Here is a 16777-nt window from a genome sequence, read left to right on the forward strand (position 1 = left end):
ACATCCATGCTAGTGTGTGGGCCCAGTCATGGAGGTGGGACAACTATGGGCTCTGTGATCATCACGGCTCCTTGGCCTCTGAGATGTGTCTGAAGGCAGTCTAAGCTATGCTACATAGAGAGCAACGGGATTGGGAAGGAAATGGTTATAGACATTTAGGGACCTCAGTCTGCGCCTCGATTATTGGAGGATCCTGGGCCCAGAGCTGGGTGGTAGTTATGCCTGCTCATTCTCTGTGTTCAGGTGGAACATCAAGCCTTGCTGTCGACCTTACAGCTGATGTACACCGTGGGATACTCCCTCTCGCTGGTCTCCCTCTTCATGGCTCTAGCCCTCCTCCTGTTTCTTCGGTGAGTGGAACTACTGTAAACACAGGCTTAGGCCTCACACACCATTTAATTAGCTTGTTGGCAACTTCTAGAAGGCAGTAGAAAACCAGGATGGATGATATCACAAATCACCAGAGCTCAAAGCGATCTGAATGGACCTGGAATTCATTCCTTCCATTTAGCAGATTAAGAAGGGGAATTAGATGGGTGCCCAAGGTCCACTGAGAGCCATTGAGCTACTTAGGCCACCAACCCAGTTAGCAGCACTGCCAAAGCTTGAGTCTGGGACTCCTGGTTATGCCTCTGTCTCTCTGGGATTAAGTGACCTCCTGCATGTTCAAGGAGTCCCTGGGTGAAGTGCTCGACTGCTAACTGGACATTTACAGGTTTAAGTCTCATCAAGAGATCCCTCAGAAGAGCCTGGCAATGTGATTCCAGAAAACCAGACATCAAAAACCCTGTTGTGCCCAGTTCCATTCTAATACAAGTGGGATCTCCATGAGTCAGAACAGACTGTATGGCAACTGGTCTGATAACTTGGTCCCTAAACACCCCCACAAATGTCACAGCCCATTCTCTAGACATTTTATTCGAGGCACTATTTTGTACAAGAAGAAATACAGTTCCTCAAGGCAATCTAGTGAGTGGTAGAGCTGGGATATTAATCCAGATCCCTCTGGCTCCAGTTAGCTAGCAATTATTGAAGAGCTTCCTCGGTGCCGGGCGCTGTCCAAAGTCCTGTATGACGTCATTTAATTCTCACAGTAAACCTAGGGTGCTAGCACTGTTACCACCACATTTTATAGGCCAGCTAACTGAAATATGGAGAGATGGAATAACCTCCCCAAGATCTCACAGCTGCTGGTAAGTGATGGAACCAGGAAACCAAATGAGCACTTTGACACCCTACATCCGCTTGTTTAGAATCCAAAGCTTGCACACATTTTACTCAATCATGTTTTTAGAAAAACACTCAAGGGAGATAATTATGGGCCCATTTGGTGCCAACCTAGTGAGTAGCATAACAGAGTCCAGCAGGTAGCAGAATGTGCGTTGGTCACGGCTACAGGAGTTCTGGATGGGGACATGGAGACCTGGATGTGCATTCCAGAATAGCTCTCAGTAGGGCTTTACTCGCCTCAGATCTGAACTCCCTGGATCCCACAGTCTCAGAACTTTCTACAGAGTCATGATCATTGCGATAGTTTATTGTACCAGCCTGGTTTTGTCTCTCTAGAGAACCCTGTCTAACACAATCATCTACCCCATTGGGAGAGTCACATTTGAGTCATGAGAGACTCTCAGAGTCTGTGGTTCACTGGCTGGTCATGGCTTCCTCCATTCATCTTCCCCTCATCCCAGACACAGGCCAGGGGACGTCACTTTCAGCTCAGCCTGAAGTGTCTACCACGTGTCTATTTTGCCTCAGGTGCTGGTAAGAGTGATACCCAGCTCCTGCACCCGAATAAGCCTAAGTCTAATTTGGAGAAGTCTTGAGTCCTCTGCAGTGGAGCACGTGCTACATAGAGGCATAGATGGGGCTTTCGGAGCATAGTAGGAATAAGTCCTTGGTCCAGAGTGAGGATGCATATGCTTACATCAGCCGACGTGATAAAGAGCCTTGGAGAGGCTCCAGGTGAGTGCAAGAGAGGTACTGAGAGCTGACATTCACCAGACATGTATTATGTACCAGGTCTATTATACTTAAAGTCGTCATGCATCAAAGCTGACTCAATGGCAACTAACAAGAGCAGTAAGTATATGAGCACTTGCCTGATTCAATCCTCACGTGGCCCTTTGTGGTAAGGGCAGTTGCCTGAAGCAGTAAAGCCTCGGAGAACTATACTTTGGCCCCAGACTGCTTGCATGTGAATAACAGATGGAATTTTGAACAGGGGACTTAACCTTGCTCCTTTGACCCCCACTTTATAAAGTCCAGATGGTACTACTACCTGCTCATGCAGTGGTTGTAAGGAGTAAGAATATCCAGAATGACATTCACATGGAAGTGGACCTGAACATAGTCTGGTGTGTTGCATCTACCATCTGTGTGTAAGCTATCAATATCCCTATTTTGCAGATGAGGAAAGCTAGGCAGAGAAAAATACAATTGTATAGCTTAGTGGTACATCCACAGAGCCAACGATGAATTCTATTCTTAGTGATGGATGCACAATAGTGGTGTCACTAAGGTTGGAGACACGCAGGTTGGTAACTCATGGTGTCAACCCCCTTGGTTAGGGCCTGAGCCCCCATGGTAGGAAAAGCAACATACCTCCCCCTGCTCCAGGTAAGACTGCTGGCTCCCCATAGCTCCTCTCATTGGTCAGGTTGGAGACTCTCTTCTCCACCCAAGAGCGGGCACAGCTTCAGTCTGCCCTCTGACATCCTGACTAGTGAGTGGCTGGCAAGAAGCTTTGGAGTGATGGGTGAAACACCACCTCCTCCCAGTGCTGTCACTGCCTTGGCAGCCCCTTCCCATGTAGCTCAAGTTTTGCGGGGAACCTGGGGTCATGCAGGTGTCAGCCCTTCAGACAGTGTCCACACCCCCACCCTCTCTCATGATGACTGATGTTAGGTGTGTCAGACACACCTGTTGGTCCAAGGCATTCTTTTCTGAGGGAAGGTGCTTGGTTTTCTCCTTGCACAGAAAACTCCACTGTACACGCAACTACATCCACATGAACATGTTTGCTTCTTTCATCCTGAGAGCCCTGGCTGTGCTGGTGAAGGATGTTGTTGTCTCCAACTCTTACAGCAAGAAGCCCGATGATCTGAATGGGTGGATGTCCTACATATCGGAGGTAATCCCCTTCCTCACCAGTGGGTCAGTACTGGGAAATACGGGGCAGAGGTGTGAGGTTGAGGAGAGGACAAGAGTTCTGAGATTTTCTGCTTAGAGAGGATATGGATGACTTAAGGTAAACAGCAACTTCTGCAGAGCTGAGTAAGGAAAGGAAATCAGAATGGAAGAATTCACTGCAGCTGCTCAGTGTCCTTGGGTGAGAAATTTCCTTGGAAATCAGGAGCTGGAATAAATTGATCTGATTTTTTAAAAAGAAATATTATTTTCTAAAATGGCAAAGCCTTTCCCCAGTGAAACTTACATCTATTGAGCTGGGTTTCTTTTATCTAAAAATGCCATCAACGGTTAAACTAACCTTGCACTCCTGAAATGAATCCAAGTAGACTTTGCTGTATACTTCGTTCTCTTTTATTGCTGTGGTCAGTTTTCTAACATTGTATTTTGTTTAGTACTTTATCAACTATCTGTCTGAGAGAGAGATTAATCTGCAGTACTCTTTTTCTATAACAAAATTTTATGGTGTTTTTAGTGAATATTTACAAAGCAAACAAGGTTTATATTTAACGATTTTTTTCTTTTTAAAAAAACCAAATCATTTTATTGGGGGCTGATACAGCTCTTATCACAATCTACACATTCATCCAGTGTGTCAAGCACATTTGCACCTATGTTGTCATCATCATTTTCAAAGCATTCTCTTCCCACTTGAACCCCTGATATCAGCTCCCCATTTCTTCCCCCTCCATTTCCTCCCGCCCTCCCTTACAAACTCTTGATAAGTCATAGATTATTTTTTCCATATTTTACATCATCCTCTGTCACCCCTCACCCACTTTTCCATTGTTCATTCCCCTAAGAAGGGGCTATAGGTTGATCCTTGTGATCGATTCCCCCTTGTTCCCCCCACCCTCGTCTAATCCTCCCGGTATCTCTACTCTTCTTTTTGCCCCTGGGGGGTGGGTGGGTTATCTATCCTGGATTCCCTGTGCTTTGAGCTCTTATCTGTAGCAGTGTGCATGTTCTGGTCTAATCTGATTTCTAAGGTAGAATTGAGGTCATGATAGTGGGGTGAAGGAAACACCAAAGAACTACAGAAAAGTTGTGTGTTTCATTGGTGCTATACTGCACTCTGACTGGCTCATCTCTTCCCTGTGACCCCTCTGTGAGGGGTTGCCCAACTGTCTACAGATGGACATTGGGTCTCTACTCCATTGCACCCCGCCCTTCACCTCGGGTATAGTTTTATTCTATGTATTAGATGCCTGATACCTGATCCCATGGACACCTCATGATCACATAGGCTGGTGTGCTTCTTCCATGTGAGCTTTGTTGCTTCTCAGATTGATGGTTGCTTGTTTATCTTCAAGACTTTCAGACCCCAGACAGTATATATTTTGATAGCCAGGCTCCATCAGCTTTCTTCACCACATTTGCTTATGCACCCTTTTTTGTCTTCAGTGATTGTGTCAGGAAGGTGAGCATCACAGAATGCTGGATTGTTATAACAAAGTGTTCTTGTATTGAGGGAGTACTTGAGTTGAGGCCCAATGTCAAGCTGCAACCTTAATTCTTAACATATAGATATGAATACATAGTTCTATTCCCCTCTCATTATATATGTATTAACATATGTACATGCCTGTATTTAGACCTCTATAAATGTTCTTTGCATCCTGGTTCTTTCCTCTATTTCCTTTTACTTCCCTCTTGTCCCACCATCATGTTCAGCCTTCATTCGGGTTTAGTAATTTCCTCACTGCTACATTTCCCTTGATTAAGCCCCACTAGGTATCCTAGATCCTTCTTTCCATTGATTTTAGTTCGCTTGTTGTTCCCTTGTCCCTGGGTTGGTACCCCTCTTCCTTTCTCCCACCTCCCCTTCCCCCATACCCCCCTAGAACCATTGGTAACATTCTTTTCATCTCCAAATTGTTTATCCCGCCTATCTTATCGAGATAGACATGCAGATACATTAATGCAGAAACCCGACAAAGCCAAATAAAACAGCAAAGGAAGTCAAGATCAACGAAACAATAACAAAAACAACAACAAAACTCCACCACCAACAAAAAGAAAGCCACTGACAAAAATGGAAAGGTCTATAGATAGTTCAAGGCTTGTTTTTTTGGCCTTTATGAGTGTTTTCCAGTTGAGTCTGATGGGGTACCACACTCTGTCTCCATTTTTGGTATTCCCCAGGAATTTCGTCACTTTGCTCCCCTTGCTGCTCTGTCGCATGCCCTTAGTGGTTCACCCCAGCGTGCTGGGGTCAGATTGTGCACAATTCCCACACTGTGTCTCCAGTATTGTTCCCACAACGCTATGGTTTAGTGAGGGGCATCGTGTCTCGTGGTGGGGTGAACCTATGGTCCTCTCTGTGCGTTGTCTGCTCTGAGCAGGAATATCATCCTCAGGGCTCAGTGAGCCAGGATGTCCTTCTCTCCATCTCCATCACTTCATTTTCCCCATGTGCTCTAATCAGATGCACCCCTCTCCCCAAGCTGTAGCCCCAGTGCTTTTTTCTGAAGTGCATTCTTCTGAGGTGGGGTGGGGCAGGATGTCCATGTTGTCCGGATTGGGGCCAGCTCTGCAGACCTCTCTATTGGTTCTCTGGTACATGCTGGTATGTTGTATATTCATGTCTTGGAGCATCGGTTGAAGCCTGGTCTCTCTCTCCCTCTCCTGTGGACATATAAATAATACTCTCCCCTTGGGTGGGTTAGTGGCCTGTTCCTCCACTACCCATGTCTTTTTTTCCCTCTTTCCTTCCCCCTCTTATTAGTTGGCTGTCATATATATTCCTGGATTGGGTTTGTCCCCTGCTATAGTTTCTGGACATCACCCCATGGATGTATGTACATAGTAGCTTTTCCCCTATGCCCCGTTTTTTATTTTAAAGCTTACCTCAGTAGACTGATTGTGTCCTTGTCATTTGTGCTCAGCTTACTTCACTTAGCATGATTTCCTCTGATTCTTCCCATGCGGCAATGTGCTTCATGCGTTCATTGCTGCTTTTTAGGGATGTGTGCTACTCTATTGTATGTATATCCCACAGTTTTTCTATCTATTCATCAGTTGATGGAAATTTGGGTTGTTTCCAATGCCTTGCAATTGTGAACTGTGCCGCGATGAACATTGGAGCACAGATGTCTGGCTGTGGTTTGTTTCTTGCCTCTTCTGGGTATATGCCCTGTAGGGGAATTGCTGGGTCATATGGTAGTTCAATTTCCATCTGTTTTAGATATCACCAAATCGATTTCCATATCACTGTACATACCTACAGGTCCACCAGCAGTGGACGAGAGTTCCTATCTCATCACAGCATCCTCTAACACTTGTTACATTCTGACTTTTTGAATTGGGCTATCTTTGAGGGTGTTAGGTGGTACCTCATTGTTGTTTTAATTTGCATTTCTCTTATGGCTAATGATCAGGAACATTTTCTCATGTTTATTGGCCATTTGGATTTCTGCCCTAGTGAAACTTCTTTTCAGGTCCTTTGCCCACCTCCTTAGTGGGCAGTTAGTTTTTTTTTCTTATTGTAAGCTTGCAAAGTATGTAGATTTTAGTAATAAGGCCTTTGTCTGATGTGTCATTGCTAAAGATGTTTTCCTAGTCTGTAGACTCTCTTATTACTCTCTTGATGAATTCTTTTGATGTACACAAATGTTTTGTCTTCACTATATCCCACTTTTCAATTTGTGAGTCCTATATATTTTGTGACTCCTATATATTTGTATCCTTCCCTACATGATGGCCATGTATTCCCTGTGCCAAGGTGTATTGGTCTGGGTACTTTAGAGAAACAAATCCATAGAAACTCATATGTATAAGAGAGAGTTTTATATAAAGGGTAAGTACACATCAAGAAAACATCCCAACCCAGTGCTGCCCAAGCCCACAAGTCCAATGTTAGCCCATATGTCTGACACCAATCCACAAAGTCCTCCTCTATCTCCCAAAACAGACGCAATGATGGAGGAAAGCTGAATCAGTGAATAGGTAAGCATTTCAGCGCTGGCAGGGGTCTCTATAGGGCACCTCCAGCACCCAGGGCTGCATTGGGGTAGGTTCATGTGGCTTCTCCTCAGGGATGTCTTGCAGGAAGTGAGCCTTGCCAGCCCAAGCAGGGAACTGGCTAAGGCAGCTGCACCCTGGTCCGACCATCAGAAAGCAAGAGATCCGAGAACTCGAAAGGCGAGTCTCACCAAGCCATTTATCTCTCTACTCTTTAATTAACCCATGTGTGTTTATCAGCCAGGTTGGCACAATAAAGTTTAAGTATCTCACAAGGTTCTCAGGTTTGTCCCAATTCCCTCATTAATGGCCCTAATAATTTGGGGTTTTACCTCAAGTTCTCTGATCCACCTTGAGTTTATTCTTGTGCATGGAGTAAGGGCCTTGTTTAATTTTTCGGCAGATAGATATCCATTTTTTCCCCAGCACCACGTATTGAAGAGAGAATCTGCTTCCCATTTGCTATTTTTTGGGCCCTTATCAAAAATCAATTGTCTGTATGTTGATTTTTTTAATTTCTGGGTTTTTAACTCTTTTCCATTGGTCTGAATACCTGTCATTATATCAGTACCACACTGTTTTGACCACTGGGGCTGTATAATATGTGCTAAAGTCAGGTAGAGCAAGCCCCTCCACTTTGTTCTTCTTCTTGAGAAGTTCTCTGCTATTCTGGGCTTTTTCCCTCTTCATGTAAAATTGGTTATCAATCTTTCCAATTCTTTGAAGAAGGATGGTGGTATTTGTATCAGGATAGCATTCAACCTATATATTGTCTTGGGCAGAACTGACATCTTTACTATATTGAGTTTTCCAATCCACGAGCAATCTTCCATTTGTTGAGGTCACTCCTGGTTTCTTGTAATAGCGTTCTGTAGTTTTCCTCATACAAATCTTTTATTTTTTTTAGTCAAGTATATTCCTAGATTTTCAATTTGTGATTGGTTATTGTAAAGAGTATTACCTTTTTAATTCCCTCTTCTGTGATCTTGTCTGCTGTGTATAGCAGTCCAATAGACTTCTGTTTGTTTATCTTGTATCCTGCCAATCTGCCATATTCCTCTATCGCTTCCAACACTCCACTTGAGGAGTTTTGGGGATTTCCGATACGTAAAATCATATCATCTGCAAATAATGATAGTTTTGTCTCTTCTTTCCCCAGACAAATACCTTTGATGTCTTTTCGTTGTCTTATGTTGTTAGCTAGGACCTCCAGTACGATGCTATCATTAAACAGTTTCTTGTTCAATGACATTGGTTACATTTTTTATCACTCCAAAAGGAAGCAGAAAACGATTAAAAATTGGGTTAATGGTAGGAAGAGCATCATACCTCACCCACCTCACCAAAAACTGGGTTAAATGATAAGATACTACATTTCAACCTAAGCATATTTGCATTAATTCACATTCTGATCTATTCTGTCTGAGGGTGGGGCTTTGCACATCTCTGGCCAATAGTCCAACCGTGTTCAGTGGAGGCTTACTCCCCATGTGGTCTCTGCAATTGGATTTTGGGCATTCACTGCCTTTCATAGCTTTCTGCAAATCAGGTGCTCAGAATTTAAGATCTAGTACATTTCCCTCTTCTGATCTTGGATTTCGTTTTTTACAATCCTTGGATCACATAGGGCGGGTGTGCTTCGCTGACATTTCACTTAGATGGCTGTGCAATTTTCTTTTAAGGCTCTGATCAGGTTTGGCTTTCAAGTTTATGCTGCTCTCATAAAACAAATTGCACAGTGATCTCTCTCTTTCTCTTCACCGGAAGACGATCTAAGATTGACATAATTTCTTACTTAAATTAGGAATACACACACATCAGTGAAACCATTGGGAAACAGAAGTTTTTCTTTGCTGATAAGAGTTTTCATTTTGTATTAATCATAAAATGTCTAATTTTCTCACTTCATCTTATGTCAACTGTAGTAATTTGTTTTCTTAAAAATTGGTTTATTAAACCTAAATTCTAAAGTTTATTGATATAATATTGTTCATGATATTGTATTTCCATTTTTAAAATATTTCATTCTTTAAGGTGAATTTATATGGCAAAATAGGCTTTTAGCTTAAAAATTTTTTATTTTGGTTGGGTGAAAATGCACAGAAGCAAATTAGTTTTCTACTCAGTGATGTACATTTGTGTCTTGATTAACTGTAATCCCCTCAATGTAACAAACATTTCCCCACTTCCTTCTAGGGTTCTCCTGTTTCCATTCATCTTCCTTTCAGGTCCCTTCCTACCTTCTGAGATTTGTTTTGGGGGCAATGCTGTCCTTTTATTCTCCTATGGTTGATGGTTCTCAAGAATACCAGTGTTCACTTTATAGGCCTGTCTATTGTTTGGCTGAAAGGTGATCTCCTGGGGGTAAGGTAGGGAGATGGGGGTGGGGGAGGTTTCATCCAAGTTTGACTGGTGTTATAATATTGGCGGTTTCATCAATCTTGATCAGATTAGTAGGCGTGGATTTATTTTTTTATTATTTTGGAGCTTTTCAAGTTCTATCGAGTCTGTAGTGGTTTTCCATTCTCCATTCCTGATGTTATTTGTACTGCTCTCTTTGGTCATCTTGCCAGAAGTGTCTCAATTTTACCGGACTTTTCAAATGACCAACATTTGGCCTTCTTGATCCCTTTATTGATCCCTTGATCCTTTTATTAGATATATTCTATTTTGTTAATTTTGCTTTTATCTGTACTTTTCCTTCCATTTCATTTCTTGTTATTTAATTTGATGTTTTTTCATTTAGATAATTAAAATGATTAGCTATCAGCTTTTTTCCTAATAAATGTTTAAGGCTATCCATTTCACTCTAGGTATGTTGTTAGCTATGTATCACAAGTCTCAACAGGTAATTGTCATGACATTCAGTTCAAAAATAATTTCCAATACCTGTTGTAATTTCTTCTTTGGTCCACGGGATAGCTAGTAGTATATTTCCTATTTTCCAATATATGGATTTTTTAGAGTTATCTTTTGGATATTAATTTCTAACTTAAATGCATTGAGACCAAAGGACATAACTTTTAGTGCTTCCTTTATTGAAGTTATTGGTGATAAATTATCTCTGTTTTTGCCTGGAAAAGTTGTGGCGTGTCAAGGAAGGGGCCAGGCTTTCACATGAAGCTTTCTTTCAAGTATTTATATTATTTCTAGTCTCTCTGAGGTAGTTATCAAGGGTCAGGAAAGAGGGGAGTAAAGAGGGAAGCTATGCCTGGAGAGAACTCTCTCTATCAACCCTGAATCCAGCTGTCGAGAAAACCTGAGCACCCTCAGGTACTCTCTGCTTTGCAGGTATCCGTCTCCTGTCGCTCAGCTCAGTTCCTCCTGCACTACTTCGTGGGTGCCAATTACTCATGGCTGTTGGTTGAAGGACTTTATCTCCACACCCTGCTGGGACCAACGATGCTTTCTGAAAGACGACTATGGCCCAGATACCTGCTTGTGGGTTGGGGTGAGTGAACTCAACTCCAACCTCTTTCTTTGCATGTCCATGAGATGATGGGAGCCTGAGAGAGCCTTTGGTTAGAGCTCGAGACCCATCTAGAGAGACAACACCATCACCAAAGCACAAGCACCATCAGTCACACAGCCTGAAACAACACCACTGTAATTATCAACCACATCATTATGTTTTAATCATTTTATTAGGGGCTCATACAACTCTTATCACAATCCACACATACATCAGTTGTGTAAAGGACATTTGTACCTTCATTGCCCTCATCATTCTCAAGACATTTGCTCTCCACTTAAGCCCCTGGCATCAGCTCCTCATTTTTCCCCTCCCTCTCCACTCCCCCTTCCCTTATGAACCCTTGATAATTTATAAATTATTATTTGGTCATATCTTACAGTGTCTGATGTCTCCCTTCACCCACTTTTCTGTTGTCCGTCCCCCAGATAGGTCACATGTAGATCCTTGTAATTGGTTCCCCCTACAACATTACTATTACCAACACTCTCATCACCCACCAACACCACTATTGTAACCAATACCATCATCACCACCACCACCATCGGCACCCCTGTCACTATCAACACAATCATTACTGCCAATGACAACACCACCCTCAATAACACCATTATCATTATACTATCACTAACACCAACACCATCATCATCAAAACTGTCACCACTACCATAATCAACACCACCATCATTACTACTATCGTTACAAAAAACAGCACCATGAAATTAGCAACAGCATCATCAGTACCACCATCACCATCACCAGTAACAACACCATTAACAATTCCTCAAGGACAATGTGGCAAGAGACTCTAGAGCAGTGGTTCTCAACCTTCCTTGTGCCGCGACTCTTTAATACAGTTCCTTGTGTTGTCGTGACCCCCCCAACCATAAAATTATTTTTGTTGCTACTTCATAACTGTAATTTTGTTACTGTTATGAACTGGGAGACCCCTGTGAAAGGGTCGTTCGACCTCCAAAGGAGTCTCGACCCACAGGTCAAGAACTGCTGCTCCAGAGGGAGGCATGAGAATGTGTGTGTATGTAAACATATGCCAGTGACCCAATGCATATGTAAGAATTGAGAAGATTTTTTTTTTTTGGAATCAGATGCTATTTCTTTCACTTTGTCAACAATTAAGTTTTCGAGATGAGGTTTTCTGGATTAAAAAAAAAAAGGCTACGTCTAGAACCCTTGTTTTTACAAACTGTTGGAAAATTTGAGGCTCCAGGATTTCAAGCAAATCTAAATGGCCTGGGATTCAGGAGGTCCTTGGTTAGTACACATAGTTTTCACTTCACTATTAACCTACAGGCTGGCAGTCTGAACCTGCCAGAGGCATATAAGAGAGACCTGGCGATCTTCTCCTGTAAAGTTTCCCCACACCCAATAAAGCCCTATGGGAAATTCTCCTTTATAGCCCGTGGGGTTGCCATGTGTTCCATTCGACTTGACAGCAATGGCGTTGGGGATTCAGGAAATTTTGATTGAGATCCCCAGATAATCTCCAAACGTCATCAAACTAGTCAGATGGCAAACCTCTTCTCCCTGGGCCTGGGTTACTCTGACATTGAAACAGTGGGGGGACTCTATGATGTCCTGTCTCACCAGTCCCCGCAGCCCCTGGCTTTGCCATGTTTGGGTTTGGGGCTCAGTTTTAACCAACTATGCTTTGCACCATGAGGGTAGGAGGCAGACAGATTTGGCCCATCAGCAACTAACTTCACTTCTCTTTGTTTACTCCTCAGGCTTCCCTGTGCTATCTGTTGTCCCTTGGGGTGTTGTCCGTGCCCACCTGGAGAACACAGGGTAGGTTATTCACCTCACCTGGATTTCTGCTTTCCAGAGCCTGTGTTTCCCAGACATGCCCAACTCTAAGGACACACACCATCTCATCATAAGGACGATTCTGCCCTCTCTTGTTTCAGCCATCTTGTGTATATAAACTTTAGGAATGTAGATAAAGTAGCCAAAGGCCTATTAAAGTAATTAGTTTATTCATGCAGTTGACTCAAGTGAATTGGCACAAAGAGGCTGCATAGGTGAGCAGTGACACTGGGCAAGTAACGATGTACAAATAAGATTGGTTACTGCAACAATATTTTACAGTCAGGGGGCATATAATAAGATAGAAAAATGAAAACCAAAAAACCTTGAATGTTCATCCATAGGGGAACCCCTGATAAAACTGTCATGGACCTGCATTTTGGGGTATTATGAGGTTTGCTAAAACTTTAATTCTATATCTTTTTACTTCTAGGCCTTGAATTTCAGTACCATGCTCTTCAGCCTGTTGTTCAATAATACATGTCTATGAGCCCATCTTTCCCCCTCCAAACAATTACCACTGCCAAAAAACAAATAAACAACATAACAAACAACCCCCCCCAAACAAAACCACCCTGTTTAGCTAAAGATATATGTTTATGTGCTTGTATGAATGTAGAGAAAGACATGACAGGATGCCCACCAGCCATTGATACTGCAGAACAATTCGATGGCAAGAAAAGTCAGCAGTGCTCATCATGACAGGAAGTGCTTTGAGTCCTTTACCCCATCTCCTTCCTCTCAGGTGGATGACTGTGGAAAGCAAGCATGTGTGTGAGCACCGTTCTTCCACAGGGCGTGAGGCGTTTCCATTGCACCAGGTTTTGTTTTTAAGTATTGCACTGCCTGCTCCTTCTCCTTAGGTGCTGGGGAACCAATGGCAACAAGGCAGTCTGGTGGATCATCCGAGGACCTGTGCTGCTGTGTATAACAGTAAGATCGCCTTATCCTCCCTTTCCTCTCCATGCTCAGCAGCCATGGGACACTCCCCATTCCAGTCTGGTTCTCAGGCTCAGAATGCATCTGCACTAGATCCCTGGAGGAGAGTCTTCTCTCTGAGCAGGATCTTTTGAATGGGAAAAAATAAGTTCAGCTCTTCTCTTGTTCTGTTTTAGGAATTAAATTCAGGGTTGTACTTTAAGCCTCCTTCTTGGATTTTCAAACCATGTAAAAGAGTATGTAGTGGGTTCAGCTCAGTGAACCTGTATTGAAAGGATGTGATAGGTAGAAGGCCCTGGGGAAACACGTGGTCTCATCCATAGTAAGTCCAGAGAGAGCAGTACATTGCAAGGATGCTGCGGAGAGAGTCCTATCTGACTCCCTTTGACAGGCTTCCCTATGGCTACGAAGCAGAGGTCAGATATGCCTCCGCTCTCCATCTTTCTTTACCTATTCTGACAGCAACTATCCCTCCCACAGCGTCCCAACCCTCTGCTGGGTTTAATAATATGTTGCAATAGGCACACAGGACTCACCGACAATATTGACAACCAAGGCAGCGTTATTAGGGAAGTGAGCAGGCTATCATAAGTCAGAATCATAAAGCATTAAGGATATAACTTTTGATCCGCAGTGGTGCGTCTCCTCAGCCAGTGTCTCTCTGGTCCTCAGCTTCTCAGTCATGTGGTTTCTTGACGTCTGTCTCTGTGGGCTAGGAAGCCCACCCTCTGTTCCCAAGTAGAGTCATATATTACAGATTCAAGGTTAGGAATTCCACATATATCTGTGAGAAACACAATTCAATCTGTGATAGTTAGGTTTATTGTTCCAACCTGACCAGTAGGAACATTTGAGATTAATCAGGTTGAAGTTTGATTGGAGGAGGCCCCCTCCCCCCACTTTCTTGCTCTCTGGTGATCAGAGCCTACTGGCATGTGCTGCTGGTTTAGCTAGGGTTCTCTCTGCTTCAACCTGTGAGCTACAGTACGTGTGGGCCAAGCCAACCCATGGATCGTGTTGCTAAAGCTTGAGGCTCCATCAAGACCTGCTCTGCCACACTGCTGGTGCTTCCAAGATGACCCTCTTATACACAGAGGAATGGCATCCCAAACTGACTAATCCCCTTGTTCAATGTTCCACACACCCTATTTGCATAGTCTCACCCAATTATTTGGTGAGAGTTACAGAGACATGGATAGAAGAGCCATATTAATCAATTTCACTTCAACAAAAGATTCCATCCATCAGGATCCCTGGTGTTTGTCCATGATGCCCAAGAGGCAATATCAGTGGTTCTCAAAGATGGATGTTCATGGGATCACTGGATATCTGCCAAAATTCTTTTTGCCTGTGTGCCAGCCCCTGACAGTTGTGTTCATTGATCTGAGTTGAGGCTTGGGGAGCCTAATGTGCAGCCAGGGTTGTAAAACATTTTCTATACCCTCAATACTCAAAATGTAATCTTTAAACCAGGAGCAGGAGCATCACTTGAGGGCTTGTTAGAATTTCAGAGTCTCAGGCCCCATCCTAGACCAACTCTTTGAAAAAGACTTCCAGGCTTGGGAGGCACACTTGCTTGTGAAGTATTTGGTCCATACCAGTAGTTATCAAAATCGACTGCCCTTGAGAAACGTCTGGTGAGCTCTTAAAATATACTGGTAGCTAAGACATACTCTGGACCAGTTACATCAGAAATTCTGAGATAGCGCCCAAGGAGTTGTAATTACATAAAATCTCAAATGATTCTAATGCATGGTCAGGAAAAAGAACCCTGCCTTGGACCTGGCTGCTCTGTCCCCTAATTGGGCCAGTGGCTGCCTGACCCATGTGCTAGTGTCTCTTGGCTTGCGATTTTTTGCAGCTTCTTTGTTCTTAGATTGGCTTTCACTTCTCTGTTGTTGCTTCTACAACTCCAGTCACAGCCAGTTCCACAAAAAGGTCCCCAGGTGCCTTAGCTCTTAGTGTATTCCACATCTTCCTACCATACCTCTGCTTCTTGCTTCTCCTTCTGGTGAATGATATGACCACCTCTTTACCCACCAGTTACCCAAGTCAGAGTGTCCTTCTAAATTTTATTCTCTCCCTTTTTGCCATTTATACTCACATAGCAAAGCTTGTCTTTTTTACCTATAAGGATTTCTCCAAGCCATCTCTACCTCATTAGTCCTATGCATGCCTTCAACCTACCATGATTTCTTTGCTACAAAAGTCTCCATCTGGCCTCCTTCCATTCTGCCTCTGACATAGTCTCGGTATTGCAGCACACATCATATTTCTTAAAGAAATATTATGTCTCCTGCTTGTAGCTCTTTAATGCCTCATTGTTGCCTCCAGGCTTGGTTTTGAAGTCTTAGTGTAGTTTAAGTATTGCCCACTCATCCTCGGCCTACACATCCAACTACTCAATGTTCTTATTACCAGGGAGAAACACAGAGTTCCCTGTGTTTCCATCCCTCACGGTGTCTCATGCCTTTGCACTTGCTGTCTCTATTTCTGGAATGCGGCAGTGCTTGTCAGATGACTCACGTCTGCCTGATAACCACTGCTTTTTGGGGTTTGAGCCCTTTATTAATCTATTTCCTAAATGAACCAGTGTCAGCAGGCAGGCTCAGAAGGGATAATATCATAGTCTCAGGCCCCATTCCAGACCAAATCTTGTAAATTTTGCTCCATAGAGCCCCAGTTATGTGTTGGACTGAGATCCACAAAGTCAGCAGTTCAAAACCAGCAGCTATGCCATGGGCGAAAGATGGGGCTTTCTATGAAGAGTTACAGTCTAGGAAAATCTCAGGGGAAGTTCTAACCTGGTCTATAGGGTCACTATGAGCCAGCATCAACTTCATGGCAGTGAGTTTTTCTGTTTACCTTTGATAAAGGCTTTAGAGAGATAATTGCTAAAATGTTATTTGTGTCGGTAGGGATTGGGCAAGAGGACATATCCTTCAATGGAAGAAATCTTGTGGGACACAAGAAAGAATATTTGGCCCTGTGTTAGACAGGGTTCCCTAGAGACACAAAACCAGATTGCTAATGATTTTATATACATATTTATACAGATAGATATATAACCCAAGAAATAAACAGTTAAATTATAAAGCAGTACAAATGGCTCAGTGCAACTCACTCCTATGACACAGTTGTGAGACACTAGCAGTCCTTCTAGTTTTAAGGGCCGCCAATAGTGCTATATAGAGAAATTCCAGCTATCCCGGCACAGGCAACAAACAGCAAGGCAGGTCACCGACGGTCAGCTAGGTCACCAACAGTCAGTCCCCAGCTCAAGAGATGTAAATTCCAATTGTGTGGCAAAGCAGGTCTTGAAGAAACCTTAAATTACAGCAGCACAGTCCGCAGGTTAGGTGTCCCACAGGTAGTGTAGCTTGCAAATTG

General features: G+C 43.3%; 1 protein-coding gene across 1 annotated transcript in view; it reads left to right on the forward strand.

The window, feature by feature from the left end:
- The window catches only part of GLP2R (glucagon like peptide 2 receptor), an 80106-nt gene that overhangs the window by 39309 nt on the left and 24020 nt on the right, over positions 1 to 16777 (forward strand). The window contains exons 5-9 of the mRNA XM_075559166.1: positions 244 to 350; positions 2980 to 3133; positions 10444 to 10603; positions 12370 to 12430; positions 13312 to 13381. Of these exons, the coding sequence (XP_075415281.1) occupies positions 244 to 350; positions 2980 to 3133; positions 10444 to 10603; positions 12370 to 12430; positions 13312 to 13381 (552 nt within the window). The remainder of the gene's footprint in view (positions 1 to 243; positions 351 to 2979; positions 3134 to 10443; positions 10604 to 12369; positions 12431 to 13311; positions 13382 to 16777) is intronic.

Source organism: Tenrec ecaudatus, chromosome 10 (genome assembly GCF_050624435.1).
Source record: "Tenrec ecaudatus isolate mTenEca1 chromosome 10, mTenEca1.hap1, whole genome shotgun sequence".
Lineage (NCBI taxonomy): Eukaryota > Metazoa > Chordata > Mammalia > Afrosoricida > Tenrecidae > Tenrec > Tenrec ecaudatus.